Here is a 26833-nt window from a genome sequence, read left to right as displayed (position 1 = left end):
TATTCACACCTTTCATGTTTTGCTACATTCAGTACGCAGTTAGTCCAAACATTTTATATCGTGGTAATGAAAATATTTAAAAAAATTGAGACCACATGTTCGCTGTGAAGTATAGTGAATCAAAAGAAAAGTAAACGTCTGAGATGGTGGGTCAGGTCCTGGATATTTCACAGAAATATATGGGGTGCTAGTGAAACTATATACAAACCACTTAAGAACGAAGACAAATTTCAAGAGATTCTGCAAAAAATTGCTCCAAAATTGGTCTCAAAACTTGCCATACTGAACAAATTACGAAAAGGACCCTGCAGAAACCTTATGGGAAATGGCTCTCTGTCAAATGCTCTGAAACTTTGGGTGCTGGTAGTCCTTGATGTGTAGAACAAAAGACTCAACGGGCACCTAGCTCCAAAAAATCATGGTTTTGAGATATAAGCCTCTGAAGTTGTAGGTACAGTCATGGGTACAGTGAGGACGTTTGAGCTGGAATAAATTCATTTTCTCGAGAATGGGCGACTCTGGAGACAAATTACGAATCAGGTCGATTTTTATTTTTAAATTATAATTTTTTGGCATATATAACATACTAGTGACGTCATCCATCTATGTGTGATGATGCAATTGATGATTTTTTTAAATAAGAATAGGGGTCATGTGATAGCTTATCTGAAAGGTTATTCAAATTCTTTATTCACTAATATAAACATTAACATAATTATTTATACAGGGTGCCCAAAATTTTTTTTAATTAAATTAATTAAGACAAAAACAAAAATGTATATGGCCATTCCACTTCAAATCACTCAATTTTGGAGCAAAAAAAATTTTGGACCTCCGATTTGTCTGAAAATTGGTATATAGCTTCTATGGGACGTAAAAATTGGATATTTAAAGTCAAAAAGTTTTCTTCTTTTTTTTGCTCAAAATGTTATTTTATGCGATTTTACAGTGATTTGGAGTTTATTTATACAAATTTGCATTTTCTATCGTAAAGTATCAATGGAAAACATAATATTTTAATAGAAGGGACTCAAAAATGTCATTATATGGCATTATAACAAGTTACTTTGATTCAAAACAAGCTTTTGATCAAATTTTATAGTGTAGAAAACGTTAAAATACAGTTTTTTACATTTTTCTCCATTCCCAAAATACATCATAATCGATTTGGCTGAAAATTTGCCCACAGATAGACAAAACATAGGACTTTAAGTGGTGAGAAGGATTTGAATTATATTACAATACCAAAAAAGTTACATGCAATATTATAGTCAAAAATATAGGCGTCTACTGTAAGTACAATTAACTCGAAAATATCGACCTCACGACAAAAATTGTTAAAAAGAAATTGTAATAATTGTAAATACGATTTATTTGGAACAATTTCAGTTTCTACCATTTTTGTCGAAAATTTAAAAATGGCGGAGATATTGAGCAAAACAGGTTCTCCTTTAAAATGAAGATGGCTGCTAACGTAACGGAGGAATTCATTCGTGATTTTAAATTTAGGCTACTATTGACTCCCCTAAAGATCAGAAAAATAAAATTTTGGGCAGCTCGGCATTCAATGCTATCCCGACTGGACTAATATATACTTTTGAGTCTGATATTACTGCATGTAACTTTTTTGGTATTGTAATATAATTCAAATCCTTCTAACCACTTAAAGTCCTATCTTTTGGCTATCTGTGGGCAAATTTTCAGCCAAATCGATGATAATGTATTTTGGAAATGGAGGAAAATGCAAAAAACAGTATTTTAACGTTTTTTACGCTATAAAATTTGATCAAAACCTTGTTTTGATTCAAAATAACTTGTTATAATGCCATATAATGACATTTTTGAGTCCTTTCTATTAAAATATTATGTTTTTCATTGATACTTTGCCACAGAAATTTGTATTTGCAAATTTGTTTAAATAAACACCAAATCACTGTAAAATTGCATAAAATAACATTTTGAGAAAAAAAGAAGAAGATTTTTTGACCTTAAATATCTTATTTTTACGTCCCGCAGAAGCTATATACCAATTTTCAGACAAATCGGAGATCCAAAATTTTTTGCCTGAGTGATTTGACATGGAATGTACCATATAGTTTATTTAACTTGAAATACATTTTACTGCTGTCCGAAAACAGAGAAAAATGTTGATTTGATAAATAAATATTGTTTTCCGCTTAAATTCAATATTAGCTGCCACCCACCTGCCTCTTAGCAGTTTGAACATCTAATTTAAGCAAAAAGCAATGTTTATTTTTCAAATTAACATTTTTTTCTGTTTTCTGAGAGCAGTAAAATGTATTTCGAATTAAATAAATTACATAGATTCTTCTTTTTGTCTCAATTATTTTAATTCAAAACAATTTGTGGGCACCCTGTATAAATAATTATGTTAATGTTTATATTAGTGAATAGAGAATTATATAACCTTTCAAATGAGCTATCACACGACCCCTATTCTTATTTAAAAAAAATCATCGAATGCGTCATCACGCCCAGATGGACGACGATGTCACTAGTATGATACAGAGCGTTTACTTTGTAATTAGATATACCACATTGAAGGAAGCGCTAAAATCGGCAACATTGCTTATTATTCCACTATAGTATCGATGTTTAATCATCCATCGGCAGGTTCAAACAAATAATTTAAGTTCGGAAATTGCTCATTTACAGGGAGTAGGTAACGTAATACCATTGTTAAATTACCGGCAGTGGTTATCTACATTAGTTGCTTATTGCTTACTATTCCTCGTTCAGTGCTCCCCTCTCTTTAACTTTGGAACCACACCGCCCAGCAAGAGTAAAAGCCCGTTCACATGAGAGGCGCTTAACGCGCGATTACAACTACATACATTTTACTTGATTTTAATGGCCTAAAACGCGCGTTAGCATGTGAACGGTCTCAAGTAACTAGGATCTCAAGTGACTATGATACACTCTTAATGTTTATAAATATATGTCTATTAAATTATCATAATCCAGAGCTGATTGAATTTGGGAAGCCGGCAATGAAATTGATACTCTAATCTTGCTCATGCCGCCGACACTTTTAAATATTTACATGTCTATAAATTATAATAATATAATTTATATGCTTTAATTTAATTTATATAATTTATGTAGCTTATTGCATGTGGGAAGCCGGCAGTATTGCCATTTTAAGTCCCTATATCTAATCGGCAAATTAACACAGTGTATATAGGGTGAGGCAGATAACTGGCCTATTAGAAATATCTCGAGAACTATAGGCAACAGAATCATGGAAATTGGAATGAAGGGGTTGTGAAAGATGATCTATTAAATGAAAATATTTTCATCTCTGCAACTTCCGGTTATACCGGACTTATAACTTCGTTTTTTTTAATGGGACACCCTGTATATTTTTACATTTTTGGATTCTCTTCGATATCTTCTTTCTTAAGATATGAGGTTTCGTAATATTATACAGGGTATTTTAAAAGATAATTACGTTTTTTTATTAATTTCGTAGCAACATTCACACCCTGTAGAATTGTAGTAGTTTGACATCTAAAACTCTACTTACGTTTAAATGATTTTTAATATACTCTACTATTGTTAAGAATCATTAGTAAACCTAAATTTTTAATTTTAGTATACAGGGTTGGTCGAAACTCGGAATGAGTATTTTCTGAGTTTTCTTAAATGGAACACCCTGTATTTTTGTATTGTAATGAAATGATATTTTATAGTACTTTTTTATTTTTTAAGCATTCCCTATACCTAACTGCTTTAATTTGTGAGTTATTGGTGATTCAAGCTAAACATTAATTGCACCAAAAAATACGTAAAATTTTATTAGGTTGGCCGTGAAAATACTCAATCCCAAATAATTTTTCAGAAATAAATACATATTAATCCAGACTGGTCCTTAAAATTACCAATAATGGTTCAACTATCAAAATACCTACGTAGTTAAGATTGTTGGTGCGATTAACAATTAAGCACAAATTAAAGCAGTTAGGTATAGGGAATGCTTAAGAAATAAAAAAGTACTATAAAATATCATTTCATTACAATACTAAAATACAGGGTGTTCCATTTAGGAAAACTCAGAAAATACTCATTCCGAGTTTCGACCAACCCTGTATACTAAAATTAAAAATTTAGCTATACTAATGATTCTTAACAATAGTAGAGTATATTAAAAATCATTTGAACGTAAGTAGAGTTTTAGATGTCAAACTACTACAATTCTACAGAGTGTTAATTTTGCTACGAAATTAATAAAAAACGTAATTATCTTTTAAAATACCCTGTATAATATTACAAAAGCTCATATTTTAAGAAAGAAGACATCGAAGAGAATCCAAAAATGTCTCATTAAAAAAAACGAAGTTATAAGCAAGTTCCGGTATAACCGGAAGTTGCAAAGAGATGAAAATATTTTCATTTAATAGATCATCCTTCAAAACCCCTTTATTCCAATTTTCATGATTCTGTTGCCTTTAGTTCTCGAGATATTTCTAATAGGCACTTTATTTGCGTCACCCTGTATATGCCAATAAATTTTAATTTAAAAATAAAAATCGACCTGATTCGTAATTTATCTCCAGAGTCGTCCATTTTCGAGAAAATGAATGTATTCCAACTCAAACGTCCTCACTGTACCCATAACTTCAGAGGCTTATATCTTAAAACCATGATCTTTTGGAACTACGCGCCCCTTGAGTCTTTTGTTCTACACATCAAGGACTACTAGAACCCAAATTTTCAAAGCATTTGACAGATAGCCATTTCCCATAAGGTTTCTGCGGGGTCCTTTATGTTATCACGCTTCAGTTTCTATTCATTATGTGATCATGATCAATCAAAAATGATAAAAAGTAGAACTGGTTTTCACTTTAATTGAAAGTATGAATGTACTGATCATTTAAAATGAAAATGTGTTCTCATGTTCATTATTTGTTCAGTATCACTGAATCAGTTAGACTGCCTCAGCGAAACTGACAAGTGAGAACCCGCCTTTAATTATTTCTCTGAACGTCTGAACTATATAGGTTCATATAGGCATTTGTTCAGATGTGTAGAAGTATTGCATATGGATGTTAATTTTGATGATATTTATTAATTATTTTTCCAGGCATAGTGTGCAACTCAGTCATCATCAACAAGGGGCAATTGGCTATGCACACTGGGTGTGTCGAACTTTACTTGAAGCTCCACAGAAGACTTTAAGCTATTCTATAGAAGAAATGCATGCTATACCTGTAGCTTGCGATGCTATGACTTGGTATACAGAAAACAATGATAAAGATGGATGTGCTTGGACAATGCTTGGCATCTTAAAAGAGAGATTAAAACTAAATATAGGTAGGTAATTATTTATAATAGTATTTACAAATAATATTATGTTGTAATATTAACTCTCGATTATGTCCAAAATTAATAAAATTGTACTGAAATGATGGCTGATGGCATCTTCTGGTGTGAATAGTTTGGGAAAAATGGTATCTCCTTATCTTACTCCCCGTTTTAGTTTTATGGGATTCGCTTTTGTGTTTTTAGGTTGGCAGAAGTCAAGCTTATTTGTTAGGCGGTTGGTTATTTATGACTTTGGTTAGTAATTTATGTAGATATGATACTAAGGATATTAATCGGTAATTCTCAATGTTCGCTTTGTTTCCTTTTTTAAATAGTAGAATGACATCGGAATTATACCATTCTTGAGGAACCTCCCCTTCATTAATTACTTTAATAAATAAAAGATTTATACCTGTTCCATTTTTTTGCCACTAATTTTCAAAACTTCAACCGTAATTTTATCCTTTTCCGGACGTTTATTAGTTTTTAGTTGATTTAGAGCTACACTTATTTTTAAGAGTCGGTTATGTCCGGTGTATGTCTTCTGAGCATGACATGTTAATTAAAGTTCATTCAGTATGTTTGGATCATAGAAATAAATTTTAATAAAGAAAAAAATACAACTTTTATAGCCCTTTGAAAGGCTATTTAAGGCCTTGTACCGGCACAGGGAGCGCTGCTGGTATGGACAGTTTATTTCTCCCATACTCGTGGGATCAATATGGAACCATGCAAAAATTTAAAAGATTTAACCCTAGGGGTCTCGCAGGAGAACCCAACAAACAATCAAACTTCCACTGAGACTGTTCGGCAGAATCTGGAAGAAAATAATCCCATCACATCGGGTAATAAAAATACTGAGGACGCAATGCGGACTCCTTTAAAAGATGTTGAGGATGAGGTTTCTCGGCCAAAAATATCTGGGGCACAGAGAAGAAAGCTTCGGAAAATGAGAGAACAGGGAATTGACACTTCTAAGGTCAAATTACCTCCTAGACCTCAAAATAAAACTCCTAAATGCCGAAATCACACAAGCTGTCAAGCGGACTGTGTCTGATAGAAGCACTCCTGAGGAGAAATTAACAAAAAAGAGCAGAACTGCTGCTGCCTCTTTCAAAAAGCTCAGCAGCAACTACAAAGCAGCTCTTACGGGAATAAAGACGGCAATAATTCCCAAAGAATACCCAGACATATCTGTAACGGAAAAAGACGTTGGGGCAATAAAAGAGGCCCTAATTAAACTTATCGATGAGGTTCCTTGCGCACCTCGTTACGAAGGTAATCGGCTCATGGATGGATACTATGGGTTGATATGTGCTGACGAGGAGTCCTTTAAGATCACAAAGGATTTCTTGGAAGAAAATACGGAGTGGAAGGTCGTTAAGGCTGAGGAACTCCCAAAATCGAAGCGTGTACTGATGTACCTTCCAGAGACTAAAAATGAGGATCTGAAAGTGCCACTGGCACGAATTGAAAAACAAAATCCTGAACTAAGGACCAGTCGTTGGGCAATTCTGAGTTCCAAACCAGCAACTGACGGAGGACTGCATGTGAGTCTCCGAATTGATAAGGAGTCAGAGGCACAGCTCGAAAGGCTTCAATGGAAGCCTTATTACCTTCTACAGCGAGCAAGTATTATACCGTTGGAAGAGGGTAAAGCAAGACAGGCTGGGAACATTGGGGAACCAAAACCTGCAACGATTACTTCCGAACTGCAGGAGGCCGAAGGGGAATCTATGCAGGTGGAAGAAATTACAAGAGGGCCTGTTAGAGACCCCAAAAATGAATAAACTGCAAAATTAAGATCATACAGATCAATTTGCAGCACAAAAAAAACAGCTTCGGCACTTTTGTGCCAGGAAGTAGCTGAGAAAAACATTGATATGGTGCTTATTCAAGAACCGTGGATAAATGAAGGTAAGATACGGGGATTAAATGTTAAGGGATGGGAACTAATTTTGGGAGTACCTGACAATAAAATCAGAACTTGTATATTTTGTAGATCTGACCTTAACCTGGTACCAGTTATGGAGCTCTGTACGGGAGACATGACAGCTGCCAGAATTAAACTGAATTGCAATGGGTTGGTTACAGAGTTGATTGTTGCATCTCTTTACCTTCCTATTGACAGTAAAGAACAACTTCCAGGGACTAACCTAGAGAACCTTCTAGAATACACCAATGATAAGCATACAGAACTTATCATTGGAGTCGACTCCAACGCCCACCACATCATTTGGGGAAGCAGAGATACAAACAATAGAGGTAAGTTACTTTTTGAGTACCTTTGCACTACTGAACTTGATCTTCTGAACAGGGGTAATAAGCCCACCTTCAGGACATCAAGAGCAGAATCACTAATCGACCTAAGCCTATGCTCTATGGGGATTGGGAACATAATATCTGACTGGCATGTGTCGGATGCGTTATCCTTATCGGATCATGCATACATATGCTTTGAGATAAACTCAGTCAAACCGGAACCAAGGTTCTATAGAGACCCTAAGGTGACCGATTGGGAATCCTTTAAGAGGGATCTTGGAACAAGGGTACGGAATTATCCTAAAAGGCCAAAAAACAATGTTGAGGTTGAGATGGCAGTAGACTGGTTGCAGCATGCAATAGTCGTCTCATATGAGGAAAACTGCCCGTTAAAAGAAAGTCACCCTCCCAGGCAAGTAACTTGGTGGAATAAGGAGTTGTCTGATCTCAAAAGAGAAACAAGACGGCTCTTCAATAGGGCGAAGAAATCAGGTGATTGGGAAGCATATAAGGCTAAACTGAAAACCTATAATAAGAAAATCCAATCCGCTAAGGAAAGATCCTGGAGAGAATTCTGTGAAAACATTGAAAGTGTACCTGAAAGCGCCAGGGTTAACAGAATCCTCAAAAGAGATAACATTAACAAACCCAAGTCAATGAAATTGCCCAATGGGAAGTATACGGACACAGAGAAGGAGGCTGTAGAGCATCTTTTAAGTGTTCACTTTCCAGGGTCGACGCAATTGACTGCTAATAACAATCATCAAGCAAACAATAGCCCAACCAAAAGGGACTGGCTGACCTCTGACGAGATCTTTGGTTCTCACAAGGTCAGATGGGCTATTGAAACTTTTGAACCTTATAAAACTGCGGGACCGGATGGTATATTTCCTAAGCTTCTCCAGGAGGGTCTGGAAATAATCATGGGTCCCCTGATCACAATATTTAGAGCTAGCCATGCTCTGGGATACATTCCCAAAGCTTGGAGAAGGGCAAGGGTGGCGTTTATTCCCAAACCAGGAAAAACAGATTACACCTTAGCAAAATCCTACAGGCCTATTCGCGGTGTGCAAGTACTTGGAAAGGGAAACGAGAAACGACCGTGCGCGAGTCGCGGAGAAATATTGCAACTATCTCAAATAATTCATATTGTCAATTGAAATTGTCAAATTGACGTATATTTCATACCTTCTGTCATTGACGCAGAAAAATTATATATTACTCCACAATACTGATATGATATGCAATTATTATATAAAGGTAAATTTAATTAATTGTATTTTGCTTGCAGTACTGCATTTTAATAACTGATTTTATTTACTGCATACAATTGTTTACGTTTGCTAAACATAACCTGCATCTTATTTTTTCTTCTTATTATTTTTTTGGACTATGGTCTTGACAATTATCCAGCAACCAGGACTAATATAATTGGCCAATATAATTAAAAGTGCGAATAAAAGTACAGAGCGTAGAAATAGAGGTGCTTTGCCGAACTTGCACGGTCCCAATAAGTCTGACCTCATTCATGTTAAAAACCATGGAAAAAATCTTGAACGAACACATCAAGAAAAACAATTTAAATGAAAATCCACTGCACCAACGGCAATGGGCGTATCAGGCAGGGAAATCAGGTGAAGCCGCCCTGCACAATCTAGTGTCGGAACTCGAAAGGAGTCTGCATCAGAAAGAAGTCGCCCTTGCTGCATTTTTAGATATAGAAGGTGCATTTGATAATACCTCAATCGAGTCTATACAAAGCGCACTGGTGAGGAAGAAAATCAACAACACAACATGCAAGTGGATTATTCAGATGCTTCAGAGCAGAATAATATCCACAGATACGCATGAAGATACCATAAATCTGAGGGCAACTAAGGGATGCCCTCAAGGCGGTGTATTGTCACCGTCATTATGGAACATAGTTGTCGATGATCTGATTCATGGGCTAAGCGCCCAAGGAATCTGGGTCCAGGGTTTCGCAGATGATATCGTGATAGTAACTAGGGGAAAATTTCCCAGCACTGTTGCGTATCAGATGCGATATGCCCTTCACTACATAGAGAACTGGTGTCTGAAAGAGAAACTCTCCGTGAACCCTTCTAAAACTAAACTGGTAGCCTTTACAAATAAGAGGAAGCTTACTGGACTGAGTGAGCTGAAATTATTTGGAGAGGTACTGGAAAAAACCAATGAGGTTAAGTATCTAGGGGTAACCCTGGATTCGAAACTCAATTGGAATACTCATATTACCAATATAACCAATAGGGCTAAGCGACTCTTCTGGAACTGCAGACGAGTTGTAGGTAAAACCTGGGGATTGAAACCAAAGGTGATATGTTGGTTGTACACATCAGTGATACGACCGACAGTTACTTATGGGTCAGTACTCTGGTGGAGAAATACGGCTTTGCAATCTTGTGTGACCACTCTCACCACCCTACAAAGACAAGCGCTTCTAAATATAACAGGAGCCTTGAATAGTACAGGAACGGCTTCATTAGAGGCTATCACAGGTCTCCCTCCGCTGGAATTGTATATTTCGTCGGTAGCCTTTATGACCATCCTGAGGCTCAAAGCAAACAATACTTGGAGGCCAAATTATGTATTGAATAGCCACACAAACATTACTGGGACTATACTTGAGGAATACATCTTTATGATGAACTTAGATATGATGACACCAGAACTAATCTTCACTGAGAAGATTAACACAATTATACCATCTAGAGAACAAAAAGTCCCAAACATTAATGGAGACTTAATATGGTTCACTGATGGATCTAAAACTGCCCATGGTACTGGATCAGGAGTCTTTGGGCAAACATGTAACTATAATAAATCTTACAGCCTATGTCAACATACAACAGTGTTCCAGGCTGAAGTTTTTGCTTTGGTGGCCTGCATTGATGAAATAATTGATGAGGACCCTAAAGCTAAGAGAATCAACATTTACACAGATAGCAAATCGGCTATTCTGGCTGTAAAGAACCCTCTCACCAAATCGAAACTGGTGAGAAACTGCAAAGATCTCCTCAATAACCTGGCAAAAGACAACAAAGTGTCTTTAATATGGGTGCCGGGTCATGAAGGGGTGCATGGGAACGAACGAGCAGATATGTTAGCGAAACAAGGCTCGAGAAAAACTTTTGAAGGCCCAGAACCTTTCTGTGGCATCACTAAAGATGCTATGAAAAACGAGGTTCAGAAATGGCTGATAAAGAATCATCAAAATAAATGGAGAACCACTCAAGGGCAAATCCAGACTAAAAAAATAATCAAGAATATTGATAAAAAACTCTCGAACAGTTTGATGAACCTCAATAAACGAGAGATCAAAACGGTCACTGAAATGGTGACTGGACATTGTCGTTTAAGAAATCACCTATACAAACTAGGTAAGGTGAATGAACCATGGTGCAGAAAGTGCGAAATGGAAGAAGAAACTGCCATACACATACTATGCTATTGCAGTGTGCTAGGTGATGTAAGGCAGAACTTCACTGGTCAAATGAGGTTTGAACCAGAAGAGATCTTAAAACTACCAATAAGAAAACTGTTGGCCTTCGTTGAGGCCACAGGACATTAAAGTTTAAGAAGAAGAACCGGGTTTGGTACAAAGGTCTTATGACCAAGTGCCAGAGACTAACGAGTCTCGCCTGAGTTAAGAAGAAGAAGAAGCCCTTTGAAAAAATTTCCCCGTTTTACCTAATTAACCGATTGTATTTTTCAAAATGGATGTAAAACCTTGTTTACTGTTGTTTATATTAATAACCAAATCATATAACAAATAATGTTCACATAGCCTTGAGGATTTACGAATTTTCCGGAAGAGCTGGCTTGCAAAATTATTACACAAAAACTAAAAACAGGTAGGTATCTAATTTTTTACACCATTGTTTTAGAGATACCTTCAAATCTTACGTACCAAAATTTATCCGATTTTTCACCAGAAAATTTCCAAAGCGTTGATTTCATAACTTTCTACGCACTGAAAAAAAAAGCAATTTTACTTCGATGCATTTTTCTCTTAGATATGATACCTACTGTGATGATGTTCAAGATAATAGATTGAAAATAGGTGTCTCTATAGTCGACTTTTCGTTGTAAAAATTGTTCTGCATATTACACAACAAAAGTTTGGAAACGCCTAATTATCTGTTAAATCGAATTATACAAAACAGGCATATAATTATATCGAATTATACACCTATTGTCAATATGAATATTTGAAATTTGATGTGTGTGACGTTGCCAGATTGGCCATTTTTCTACCATTAGTCAAGTTGGTTTTTAAAATATAACACCTTATAAGAGATGTTAGGTGGGAATGGGTACATGAGTATAAGGGTTTATTTCGGTGTCTAGTACTTTTTTAACTTCAACTACACTGTAAAACTGTAACTGCAACTCTAGGTTGAAACAAATAAAAGTAGCACATTACTGTGTGTGGTATTGGGACCGTGCAAGTTCGGTAAAGCGACACCTATTTCTACGCTCTGCAACTTTATTCGCACTTTTAATTATATTGGCCAATTATATTAGTCATGGTTACTGGATAATTGTCAAGGCCATAGTCCAAAAAAATAATAAGAAAAAATAAGATTCAGGTTATGTTATTAAAACGTAAACAATTCTCAGTGATGTGGGAGAGAGGAGATACGACATAAGGGATGATTTTGTATTTACTAGATGGGACCACTTGATTTGACACTTTTGTGCTACATCCAATATGGCGACGGGCAGGTTTTTATACGTTATATATGGAATATGTTATTAATTAGTTATTAAAATGATTAATTATTTATATATTTATATAACATATATTTTTATAATTATATATTTTATATAGAGCAGAATATACTAGAATATACTTCTACCAAAGAGTTGTTCCGCCATATTGGATGGAGCGTTTTTGCGAGTGAAACCGAGCCCGTCTACCTCACTGTATGCCGCATCCCCTCCCTCCCACATCACTGACAATTCTCTTCTTCTTCTTCTTCTTCTTCTTCTTTTTGTATAGTCATGACTCTGTCTGTTTTTTTCAATGTGCCTCTAGTAAGTTGTCGTTCCATCGTTTTCGTGGCCTTCCCACTGATCGTCTTCCTATTGGCTGTGAGTTTCGACGGTAGCGCTATCTCGCGGTTTGAAACTTATACTTTTCTGATAAAATTTATGTATGTGAAATATGCAAAACGAGAAAAATAGATACTTATCTAGAAAGACACAAATTATGAACTGAAATATTATTGTAACCTGATTACTAAACGAATACACAGAATTAATAGTAAAATTAATTATGTTTTTTTATTTTATTCATTATAATTTTAATATTTAATATATAAGTTTTTTGAAAAATCCATATTATCCGCCATTTCAGTTTGTGAAGTTTATCAAATGCACAAAACAAAACTGCCAAGGCCAACTGCCACTAACACAGTGTTGCCACATTTTATTTAGAAAATCTACTGTAAGTTTAGCTTACTAAAATTTACTTATCAAAAACTAAAATATACTATAAAACTTTATTAATATATTGGTATATAATTTAGGACTTTTTATAATAAAAATAACAGCTGACTAACTAGAAATTTTTTTTATTTAGCTAATGCCTAGACAACTAATGGGCATTGGCATGGTGATAGTACAGTGGATTTTACCAATTAGGTAGCTAGTGTTATGTGTAGTGTGTGTGTTGAGTAAGTGTCTTGTTACTTTGCAAAGTCGATGTCATTGTCTCTGCAGAGACGCTAATTGTATCCGAACGTCTGCGGTCCCTCCGGTGGGTACCGATCCCACAAGGATAGAAACTATTTTCATTTATTAATTTATAATAAACGAAAAATTCTCTACCCTGGTGAGATTCGAACTCACGACCATTCGGACCTTTCGATCCAAAGGTAGGAGCGCTTTCCACTGAGCCACAGAGGGAGTTTAACTAGAAATTAATATGACTGTTTGTAAACAAAAACCAAACTTTTTATATTTTAACTGGGGAACAAAATGACCAACTATAATTAATTTTTATCAGTTTCATGTTTAATATTTGTATATAATATTTTGTCATCAACTGATTTTAACATCTGCATGTCGGGATCACATTCTTCAAACAATTATTTCGCATTTTACATTAGAAACACGCAAACACAACATTTGTTATTTTGCAAAGTTACATATATTATAATTATAATATATATTATATAATATATATTATAATGGGTCATTCCATTTCAAATCACTCAATTTTGGAGCAAAAAAAATTTTGGACCTCCGATTTGTCTGAAAATTGGTATATAGCTTCTTCGGGACGTAAAAATAAGATATTTAAGGTCAAAAAATCTTCTTCTTCGTTTGTTTCTCAAAATGTTATTTTATGCGATTTTACAGTGATTTGGTGTTTATTTAGACAAATTTGCATTTTCTATTGTAAAGTATCAATGGAAAAAAAATATTTTAATAGAAGGGACTCAAAAATGTCATTATAACAAGTTACTTTGATTCAAAACAAGCTTTTGATCAAATTTTATAGTGTAGAAAACGTTAAAATACCGTTTTTTACATTTTTCTCGATTCCCAAAATACATCAAAATCGATTTGGCTGAAAATTTGCCCACATATAGACAAAACATAGGACTTTAAGTGGTGAAAAGGATTTGAATTATATATTACAATACGAAAAAAGTTACATGCAATATTATAGTCAAAAATATAGGCATCTACTGTAAGTACAATTAACTCAAAAATATCGACTTCACGACAAAAATTGTTAGAAAGAAATTGTAATAATTGTAAATATGATTTATTTGGAACAATTTCAGTTCCTACCACTTTTGTCGAAAAGTTCAAAATGGCGGAGATATTGAGCAAAACAGGTTCTCCTTTAAAATCAAGATGGCGGCAAACGTAACGGAGGAATTAATTCGTGATTTTAAATTTAGGCTACTATTGACTCCCCTAAAGATCAGAAAAATAAAATTTTGGGCAGCTCGGCATTCAAGGTCAAATGCTATCCCGACTGGACTAATATATACTGTTGAGTCTGATATTACTGCATGTAACTTTTTTGGTATTGGAATATAATTCAAATCCTTCTAACCACTTAGAGTCCTATCTTTTGGCTATCGGTGGGCAAATTTTCAGACAAATCAATGATGATGTATTTTGGGAATGGAGGAAAATGTAAAAAACGGTATTTTAACATTTTTTACACTATAAAATTTGATCAAAAACTTGTTTTGATTCAAAATAACTTGTTATAATGCCATATGATGACATTTTTGAGTCCTTTCTATTAAAATATTATGTTTTTCATTGATACTTTACGACAGAAAATGCAAATTTGTTTAAATAAACACCAAATCACTGTGAAATCGCATAAAATACGATTTTGAGAAAAAAAGAAGAAGAAGATTTTTTGACCTTAATTATCTTATTTTTACGTCCCGCAGAAGCTATATACCAATTTTCAGACAAATCGGAGATCCAAAATTTTTTGCCTGAGTGATTTGACATGGAATGTACCTAATATATATTATATTTTAGTTTTCCATCGTTAGCTTCTAACATCAGGCTCACCGAATACCAGAACTCTTCAATAACACCTGAAATAGGTACTGATTGCACTGCTACTTGAAATCTGCAAGTTTGTTACACCAGAATCCAGTTTAATTCATTTCTGTTTAATATTCATCTTCTACGTCCTGGGGCTAGATTCCGTGCACTGTAGATATCTGCACTTCGCTTTCTATCGATGTCAATTGTCGTGAAAATATTTGAATTTTTAGCTTTAATTGAATTATTTTCTAGTTTTGCTAGTTGATGCTGAAGTGACACTTAGGGCCGGTTGTTCGAACGCTAATCAACACTGATCACTATCAAATATTTAATTACTGTCACAACTGTCAATGTCAACTTTGGTTGGGTTGCTGAAAACATAATTTATTATAATTATGAGATTAGTTAATCAATTAACATAACAATTATTAACATAATTGATTAATTAATTTCATAATTGTAATCAATAAAATTGTTTTCAGCAACCCAATCAAAGTTGACATTGACAGTTGTGAAAGTAATTAAATATTTGATAATGATCATTTTTGATTAGCGTTCGAACAACCGGCCCTTTAAAACAAGAAAATATTTGAATTAAAACTAAAAATTCAAATATATTGACATTGATAGAAAGCGGTCGGCGGTGTTAGCAATTGTACACAGAATCCCACCACTGAATCTTATTTTCGGTAATGACATTGGGAAATTGTGACAAAATGTCTAAATATTAATTTAGAAATGGGGTAAATACTATTAAAAAGCAAATTTTATTTTAGTCATAAGAAAATGTTGAAATATACCAAAAATCTACTAATAAATATTGCCTACTAGAATTTTTTAAAATATATCAAAAATCTACCAAAAAAGTAGAAATCTACTAAATGTGGCAACGCTGCACTAACAGCGCTGGTGAAAACCGTCAAATCCCCTCTCCTCTACCCATGGCGCGCCATTTGAATTTATCAGATAAATGCACAAAACTGCCACTAACAGCGCTGGCGAAAGCTGTCAAATCCCCTCTACCCATCGGCTCATGGCGAATTGGGGAACCGTCTCTCGCTGTCCTGACTACCCTATTTGTTGTCATTCGGCTTATGTGGTCATTCCATTCTATTCTTCTGTTTCTTACCCAGTTATTAATGTTATCCACCTTGCATCTCCGTCGTATATCTGTACTTCTAGCTCTGTCCCATATGAGTCTTAAAGGCTGTATGACACTATGCATTTTCTTGTATCATTTCTAATATCGTTTCTGATATCGTTTCTTGTATACATTTTCTTGTATCATTTCTTGTACGTACATTTGTGCCCTGTATGACACTATGCAAGTTCTTGTATCGAAAACTGTATGAAATTCGGCACGTGATTGGTCGAAATTTTGTTTGTCACCCTGTCATGTTACTGGTATGATGGTAGTACTGCGTCTACAGCTGATTTTAAGGATTTTATAAAATTTATAAACTTTTAAAAACAAATATTTTAATGTTATAATAAATGATAATTAATAATTATCTTCAGTTTGATCCAAATTGGAACTATTATATTTTCCTCTATTAAAAAATTATGCAACATGAAACCCAAAGTTATTCTAAATATATGGTTATTAGTAGAACAGTAGTCCATACCAAACGGTATATTAAGTATCAATAAAATATTTATAAATAATACCTACAAAACACAAATAAATTCATCAAGACATAAATCATATGATCTCATTTTCAGCCGCCATTATGACATTTAGAAGTTTTACCAGCAGGTTTTACGTTTTTGCTCTTTGCGCAGAAATTGGCGCAGTTATTGTACAAGAATCTGTGCCTGACACAAATTCTTGTATCGTTTCTGATATCGTTTCTTGTATCTGTGTATGACACTATACATTTTTTTGACATATCAGAAACGATATTAGAAATGATACAAGAAAATGCATAGTGTCATACAGCCTTAAGGCTGTATGACACTATGCATTTTCTTGTATCATTTCTAATATCGTTTCTGATATCGTTTCTTGTATACATTTTCTTGTATCATTTCTTGTACGTACATTTGTGCCCTGTATGACACTATGCAAGTTCTTGTATCGAAAACTGTATGAAATTCGGCACGTGATTGGTCGAAATTTTGTTTGTCACCCTGTCACGTTACATTGGTATGGTAGTACTGCGTCTACAGCTGATTTTAAGGATTTTATAAAATTTATAAACTTTTAAAAACAAATATTTTAATGTTATAATAACTAGAATTTTTACGTTGACTGTTGATTATTTGTGTTTTTTATTTTGTTTTGATATTTGTGCTAAAATATTTGCATTATAATTATCTTCAGTTTGATCCAAATTTCAACTATTGTATTTTCCTCTATTAAAAAATTATGCAATATGAAACCCAAAGGTATTCTAAATATATGGTTACTAGTAGAACAGTAGTCCATACCAAACGGTATATTAAGTATCAATAAAATATTTATAAATAATACCTACAAAACACAAATAAATTCATCAAGACATAAATCATATGATCTCATTTTCAGCCGCCATTATGACATTTAGAAGTTTTACCAGCAGGTTTTACGTTTTTGCTCTTTGCGCAGAAATTGGCGCAGTTATTGTACAAGAATCTGTGCCTGACACAAATTCTTGTATCGTTTCTGATATCGTTTCTTGTATCTGTGTATGACACTATACATTTTTTTGACATATCAGAAACGATATTAGAAATGATACAAGAAAATGCATAGTGTCATACAGCCATTACCATCGAAGGGTAAGACTCTATGGGTATTTTTCGAAGGGTTTTCATCTCCGCTGTTTCGAGCAATCTTTTTGTCCTCTCTGTGTCGGGTCGTGTTTCTGCCACGTATGTCATTATTGGTCTGATGACTGTTTTGTAAATTCTGCCCTTCATTTCTTTTCCGATATTTTTATTTCTCCATATTGTGTCATTCAGGCAACCTGCGGCTCTGTTTGCTCTATTCACTTGATCTTCCACTTCTGTTTCGAGCCTTCCGTAGCTAAATAGTGTGATGCCTAGATATTTAAACTCCATCACTTGTTCTATTATCTGACCTTCCAGTTCCAATTTAAATCTTATTGGGTCTGCTGTTATAAACATGCATTTTGTCTTTTTTGAGGAAATTAACATGTTAAATTTTCTGGTGATTATGTTGAATTGGTGCAGCATACGTTGTAAATCATCTTCACTTTGAGAGATTAGTATTGCATCGTCCGCATAGCAGATTATTTTAAGTTGTTTTTCTCCCATTTGGTATCCTTTTTTAGTTCTTACTTTTTTTTATTATTTCGTCCATGATCAGGTTGAACAATAAAGGACTCAAGGAATCTCCCTGTCTTATCCCATTGCCGGCCTCAATTGGGTCAGTTAGTTCTTCTTCCACTTTTACTTTTATTGTGTTGTTCTGGTTGATGTTTTCAATCGTTTTAATTATTCCCAGAGGTACCTCTCTCGAGTATAACAAGTGGATAACGTCCTTTAATGTGACCCTGTCAAATTCTTTCTTAAGGTCCACGAAACATAAATATGCCGTTTTGTTGTATTCCAACGATTTCTCTTGAACTTGCCTCATTATAAATATAGCGTCAGTGCATGACCTTCCCGACCTAAAACCTTGTTGTTCTTCTGCTAATGTTATAATTTCATTCAATTTGTTTGTTATCACTTTTGTTGTTAATTTTAATGTTGTGTTTAATAAGTTAATCCCTCTGTAATTCTCCGGGTCTGATTTGTCTCCTTTTTTGAAGAGATGTATTAGGATGCTTGATCTCCATTCTTGTGGTATTCTGTTTTGTTCTATTATTTTTTGTATTAGTTTTAATAGTTGTTTAGTTAGATCTTGTCCTCCGTACCTTAGGAGTTCGTTCGATATTCTGTCCTCTCCTGGAGATTTTCTATTTTTTAATTTTCTTAATGCTTCCTTTACCTCTCCCTCCTCGATGTTTATTTCTTCGTTTGTCGTAACTTCAGGTGTTGGTGGTTCATTATCGTCGCCTTTAGCAAATAGAGATCGGAAGTAGTCTGCCCATGTTTCCTTCTGAATGTGTTTCGCTTTTATTAATTCGTTCATCTCCTTTCTTTGCCCTCTGATCATTCTCCATACTTCTTTTTGTGTTCCGTAGAAGTCGTGTTCCATCTGTTTTGAGAAACACTGCCAGTGCTCCCTTTTTATTTGTCTCACTAAAGTATTCGTTTCGTTTCTGATTCGTTTGTAGTGGTTGTATGCCTGTTGTGTTTGTTTTGTTCTGTATTGTAAAAAGGCTTTCTTCTTTTCTTCGCATTTTATCTTAACTTCCTCTCTAAACCACGGGGTTTTCTTCTTTAATATGTGAGTATTCGTTACTTTTCTCTCTCCAAGTGATTCTGTTGCAGTGTCGATTATGTTATTTTTGAGTTTTTGCCAGCTTTCATCGATGTTATAGTTTTCTAATATTCCATTCTCAGCAATCTTCTCTGATATTCTTTTCCTGTATAAGTATTCCGTGGATTCCGTATGTAGTCCTTCGACTTTGATTTTTGTTTGTGTTGGTGCTGCCCTCTTAGGTGTGAAATATTTCATAATGATTCCTATTTTACATAATATTAGGCTATGGTCGCTACCTACATCTGCTGAGTTGAGGCATCTTACGTCGATTATTTTTGATGGATATATATCTCTGTTGGTTACAACATAATCTATCATAGATCTTTGTCCACGGGTGTTATTGAATGTATATTTGTGTTGGTCTTTGTGGTCAAAAAATGTGTTGTTTATTCTAAGTTCGTTATTTGTGCAGAAGTTTATCATCATTTCTCCATTTTCGTTTTTAACATTTTCATTGTGTTTTTGCTTAATTCCGGGTATTACTTGGTTACCTATTCGAGCATTAAAATCCCCCAGTATTATCATCTTCCCTCTATCTTGATCTACTACTTGTTGTAATTCGTCATAAAAGATTTCCCTTGTTGTTTGAGGCTTGTTGTTTTCTGGGCCGTATACTCCGATGATGTTCAGGTCTTCCTGTTCCATTGTAATTTTTGCTGTGACAATTCTTTCCGATATAATATTGACACTCTTTGATGTGATTTTGGTATTTTTTATGTATTAGTAATGCTACACCTTCTTTGGCCCTGTTTTCTTTTGCTACTCCACTGTAGATTAGTATATATTCGCCTAATCTTAATTGTCCTTTTTAAAGTACGTAAGAACGTAAACAATTGTATGTAGTAAATAAAATTAGTTATTAAAATGCAGTGCTGCAAGCAAAATACAATTAATTAAATTTACCTTTATATAATAATTGCGTATCATATCAATATTGTGGAGCAACATATAATTTTTCTTCTTCAATGACAGTAGATATGAAATGAACGTCAATTTGACAATTTCAATTGACAATATGAATTATTTAAGAAAGTTGCAATATTTCTCCGCTATTCGCGCACGATCGTTTCTCATTTCCCTTCCAAGTACTTGCACACCGCGAATATTAATTACCAAAAGAACAAATAAAAGTAAACTGTAATTCATATTATCATCGTTGTTCAACTGATCAATTAACTGTACCTATTATCGTTGAATGCTTAATGACGAATGGGGCGAATGTCTCTCTGTGACAGCCGTTGTCCGTTGACAGGTCCTGCGGCAGGGTTTGCCAAATATTATTTTTGTTACAACCTTGTATATTGTACCTTTATCGAAATCACCACTTCAATACCAGTTGAACCGTATACAATACTTTTCATTTTATGTAATCAGGAACATCTTAAAAAAGACAAAATAAAAGCCTAGAAACACTTTCGTCATAATATTTTTTAATCAAACTATGTACAAGTAAATTTGAACATAATAATTAAAAGTTTACTACATTGCTAAATTAATGTCTATCTAATCAAGTGTTTAAAATGTCAGTTGTTCATTTGACAGTATGCTAAACGGCATTAATAGTCATCGATAATTCGTTGCCTTAGCTCTGCAATATTTGCTGGTTTAGTTTTATAAATTCTACTTTTCAAGCATCCCCAATAAAAATAAACATTAATTTTCAAATCGGGTGACCGAAAAGGTCCGTCAATACTGCCTAATCTACCAATCCATCATCCGAGAAATGTCTGATCTAAATATAGCCGAACATTTACACCAAAATGTGCTGAAGCTCCGTCTTGCTGAAACGATATTTCATTAAAATTGGCTCCAAACTTGTTGTTCAGGACAGGTACAATTTCATTTCTAAGCAGAATTTCATAATTATTGCTTGTTACATTCCTTTCTATAAAAATCGGCCCAATTAACTGAGTAGTCACTAATATAAATGCTATAAAATTGGCAAAAAACAAGAAAGCCGTTGGTCCCGACAACATACCTACAGAAATGTTAAAGCTCATAAATGAGGAAAACATTGGAATACTAGTCAAACTTTTCAATGATGTTTATTCGACTGGTGATATCCCTGAAGATTGGTTAAAGTCCGAATTCATAACCCTACCAAAAAAACAACGTCCGAAAAACTGTAGCGACTATAGAATAATAAGCCTTATGAGCCACACCTTAAAAATCTTTCTACGTATCATCCACAGTAGAATCAGAGATAAATGTGAAGAAGACCAGGATGAAACACAATTTGGCTTCAGAAATGGACTGGGAACCGGGGACGCACTCTTTGCACTAAATGTGTTATTACAGAAATGCCGAGATCAAAGAAAAGACGTCTTTGCTGTATTTATTGACTATGAGAAGGCCTTTGATCGAGTACAACATCACAAATTAATTAAAATACTAAAGGATAAAGGAGTTGATAGTCAAGATGTACGAATCATAGAAAAATTATACTGGCGTCAAACAGCGACAGCTTGCATAAATGGAAAATCAACAGAAATATGCAAAATACAAAGAGGCGTCAGACAGGGTTGTATACTGTCCCCACTGTTGTTCAATTTGTATTCAGATAGAATATTTAAGGAAGCGCTGCATAATTTGGAATGGGGTGTGAAGGTTAATGGAATTCTGATAAATACAATCAGATATGCAGTTATTTTAAGTGATGATATGAATGGATTACAAAACCTTTTAAATGCCATTGACAGAGTGGGAAGAGAGTTTGGCCTAAATATAAACTGTTCAAAAACAAAGTACATGGTATTTAGCCGTTTGGCCCATCAAGATTCACGGTTATATTATGTTGATGGTCATATGATTCAAAGAGTACCCAGTTTTAAATATCTTGGTTGCCATATTACTGAACAACTAGATCCAGATAAAGAGATAAAATGTAGAATCGAGATAGCCCGCACGACATTTTTAAAAATGAGGTCATTCTTCTGTAATGATACCTTGCAACTTCAACTTCGAAAGCGCATGATTAAATGCTACATTTGGTCAGTCCTCTTGTATGGTGTCGAAGCATGGACATTAAAAATATCCACCATTAACCGTTTGGAGGCCTTTGAAATGTGGCTGCACAGACGTATTCTAAAAATACCATGGACGGCTATGCTGACAAATGTGGCAGTCCTTAAGAGAGCAAATGCTACCCGCGAGCTGCTTGATAACATCAAATATAGAAAGATGGCCTATTTTGGACACGTAGTAAGGGGAGACCGGTATAATATTCTTCAACTTATTATGATGGGTAAAATCGAAGGACGCAGAGGAATTGGTAGAAAGCAGGCCTCTTGGTTGAAGAATATCCGGGAGTGGACAGGAATAAAGAAAGCAGAACACCTATTTAGAATAGCTCGAGACAGAGACAGTTTCGCCATGTTAATCGCCAACGTCAAGTGGACTTGATAGGGCACGTTAAGAAGAAGAAGTCACTAATAGTGACTCACTATACCCGACTATACGTTTAGATTTTTTGGTCTTAGGAGTATGGTTTTCACGTATCTAGTGTGGATTTACCTCACTCCAGTAGCTTAAATTTTGGCGATTTGCACTCCCACACAGTGTAAATATTGCTTCATCGGAAAAATATATGTCTTGTTAACGCAGTTCTCGTCAGTTACAATAATTGTATTCATCATTACTTACTAAATTATAAACTACAGTCGCAGTCATCTTCATTTAATTCTTGCAACCAATGGATTATGTAGGGTTTAAATTAATAAACTCTTCTGTAATACAGCAAGGCTGAAGAATGACCTACATACTGTATTTGTGCAGCTCTGCGCGATGATGTATGTAGATATTCAGCTAAACAATGCATTAAATCCAAAGTTTTATTATAATTTATAACAGTTTTTGGTCTACCTGTTCGAATGCCATCTTTTACTCGTCCAGTTTTCTCAAAGCACTTTATAATTTTTTGTACCGTCGCCTTATCGATAGAAGAATGGTTTGGGAAAGAATCGTTGAACAAGTTGGCTACTTCACTATTGGCTGTGAGTTTCGACGGTAGCTCTCTCTCACGGTTTGAAACTTATACTTTTCTGATAAAATTGGTGTATGTGAAATATACAAAACGAGAAAAATAGATATATATATATATATATATATATATATATATATATATATATATATATATATATATATATATATATATATATATATATATATATCTGAGTTAGTTAGAAGCAACCTACCTTGCTCGTTTCGGTACGAAACCGATCTGTGCCTCTACTTTGAGGCCACGAGATGTCACCTGGTATTTATTGAAAAATACCTACGGCGTCAAACAAGCAGGAAATAATCGCAACTTTCTACTTTTTAAAAAGTATGAAAATAATATGTAAAATATTATACGCGAAATAAATATTCTACCTTCGTCTGTGCTGCCATCTTGGGAACGTTTTCGCTGTCTACAGCTCATCAGCCAAGCTCTCAGAACAGACGAAGATGTAGAATATTTCCTCCGTATACCCGAGGCCGTAAGACAGCCATGCAGTCCTTATGGGACTAGCGCAATCTGAGTTCAGCAACTCAGATTGCGCTAGTCCCATAAGGACTGCATGGCTGTCTTACGGCCTCGGGTATACGGAGGAAATATTCTACATCTTCGTCTGTTCTGAGAGCTTGGCTGATGAGCTGTAGACAGCGAAAACGTTCCCAAGATGGCAGCACAGACGAAGGTAGAATATTTATTTCGCGTATAATATTTTACATATATATATATATATATATATATATATATATATATATATATATATATATATATATATATATATATATATAATTATTAATATGTAGTGACTGTTAATAATACAAAATGAATAATTTTGGGGAATGCAGTCAATGTGTTTTGGGCTGATTAGAAGAGAAACACTTTGAACTTTTGTCGAGCTTTCGGACAATTTATTTCCTTTATCAAGACAATCTAAAAATACAAATGTTTAAATTTAGATGAAAACTAGAAAAATAACAACTTACTGCTCGTGGTTTACAAAATAACTAACATACTTATAAAAAACATAAAAATTCTTTCTAAAAAATATAAATTGTAAACGTAAATTAATTTTTTTAATTTTAATTAATTTTCTCTTCTAATCAGCCCAAAACACATTGACTGCATTCCCCAAAATTATTCATTTTATATATATATATATATATATATATATATATATATATATATATATATATATATATATATATATATATATATAGGTATATATATAGGTATATGTATATAGGTATATATATATATATATATATATATATATATATATATATATATATATATATATATATATATATATATATATATATATCTAGAAAAACACAAATTATGAACTGAAATATTATTGTAACCGGATTACTGAACGAATACACAGAATTAATAGTAAAAGTAACTATGGTTTTTTTATTTTATTCATTATAATTTTAATCTTTAATATATAAATTCGTGCGACTGGATGACTGCTTACGCAAGAGGCCATTGAGAAAAAGAATAAGTTTATGTTAAATTTAGAGGTTACGTCTGTTTTTATTGGCTGTGAGTTTCGTTGGTAGCGCTCTCTCGCGGTTTGAAACTTGTACTTTTCTGATAAAATTGTTCAAATTCAATGCACAAAACTACCACTAACAGCGCTGGCGAAAACTGTCAAATCCCCTCTACTCATCGGCTCACAGCGAATAAGATATTTTTCTATCACAGTAGTGCCTCATCATTAAAACAGTAATTCGCTCTTTTTCATTTAAAACGAGCTTTATTGTAAATATTTTTAAAAACCCATAAAACAACTGTCAGTTTTAGCTGTTAATAAAAGTCAAGTTATTGTTAGGTTTATGAATTAGTGTCAAAATCACAGCATTCTATATTTACTGATTTATTTACTTATGGCAAATTTGGCAACATTGCAAGAATCAAATTTGAGAAATCTCCACATTGCAGAATAGGAGTATCTCGGTTTTACACAATTCGGACCATCCATTTAAGAGATAATTAGGCGTTTTCAGACTTTTGATCCACTCTGTATATATCTGTTTTACTAACAAGGTTTTAAAAATAATTTTAGGCAGCTTGGAAGCTTTTAAGAACGCATATGATTGTTCTCCAAATCATCGAGACTTGACCAGAGTAAATTACGGTAGATTACTGTCAAAACACGAGAAGTATGTTCAAGCCATAACCATCTTTCAAGAGGTAGAAGCAGCGACCTTTAGTTCTGGTAGTGGTTTGGCCTTAGCGTTGTTCAAAAGTCAACATTATGAAGAATCATATGCTGCATATGATCAAGCTTTACATTGGTTAACTGAGGAACAATCTCATCAATCAGAATTATTAGTAGCTTTAGCATCAATGGCATACATGTTTCAAGGTTTGGAAGGAGCTAAAACTCTTTTATTTCAGAGTATACAGTTGAAACCGCCATCTCCTTGGGGTCTCTACGCAACATTAGCTTTGGGTTTGGTCCACAGGGATTTTGAACTGGCAGAGCTAGTATTAAAAGAATTGGAACAATTAAAAGATAATAAAGACTGTCTTCCACATTATGGGGTTTTATTATGTCTAAAACTTTTAAGAAAAGAAAAACCTGATAGAGCTGTTAAAGAACTGTCAAAATTAGTTCATAGACATCCTGATAATGCGAATATCTGGCTTGTACTAGCAATAACCATTTTAAGAGTGAAAAGTGAGCACAAGAGGGCCTTAGCAGCTGTAAAGTGCTGTCAAATTGCTTTCCAACTCGGCCAATCTAATATGGATATTACAAAAATTCTGGGATGTATTTCATTGGGACATCTACTAGCTGGTGACATAAAAAGTGTACTGGTATCAGCGCAAAAAGCTATTTATTGTTATCCAAATTTGGTTGATGGTTGGGCTGTACTTCTAGCGGCTTTAGTCAAGGATAAAAATCGATGCTCCAAGGAATTTGTTTCAAATATATTTCACCATGTGATGAATTTAAATCCACCCGAAATACTTATAAATTGGCTTAAGAAAATAAAAAATACTTTAGAATAGATGAATATCGTGTGACAATTTATTTATATATGAATTATGTGACTTAATTGTATTTATATTGTATTAATTTTTTAATTTAATTAAAATCGGTACGATTTAATTTATTTCTTTTATCTTATAGTCTAAGATCCCACTGCAAAACCACTACGTCCATAACGTAGTTGATTAAAATCACATATTTGCATAAATTTAAGGATAGGAGAATACATCGATAATAGGTTGCCAGTCAAAAAGTGGCCGCAAATAGTTTTAATTAAAATAATAGTAATTATTTAAATAGTAATTTTTTTTTCAAATTTCGTTCA

At 34.0% G+C, this 26833-nt stretch overlaps 1 protein-coding gene across 1 annotated transcript in view; it reads left to right on the top strand.

The window, feature by feature from the left end:
* LOC126880179 (tetratricopeptide repeat protein 37) overlaps nt 1–26628 on the top strand; it is a 30697-nt gene extending 4069 nt beyond the window's left edge. Inside the window, exons 2-3 of the mRNA XM_050643946.1 lie at nt 5105–5334; nt 25576–26628. Of these exons, the coding sequence (XP_050499903.1) occupies nt 5105–5334; nt 25576–26528 (1183 nt within the window). The 3' untranslated portion in view covers nt 26529–26628. The remainder of the gene's footprint in view (nt 1–5104; nt 5335–25575) is intronic.
* Nucleotides 26629–26833: the final 205 nt, after the last annotated feature.

This window comes from Diabrotica virgifera, chromosome 2, assembly GCF_917563875.1.
Source record: "Diabrotica virgifera virgifera chromosome 2, PGI_DIABVI_V3a".
In the NCBI taxonomy this organism is placed as follows: domain Eukaryota; kingdom Metazoa; phylum Arthropoda; class Insecta; order Coleoptera; family Chrysomelidae; genus Diabrotica; species Diabrotica virgifera.
Note: the sequence above shows the minus strand (reverse complement) of the source record. Positions and strands in the feature narration are given on the sequence as shown.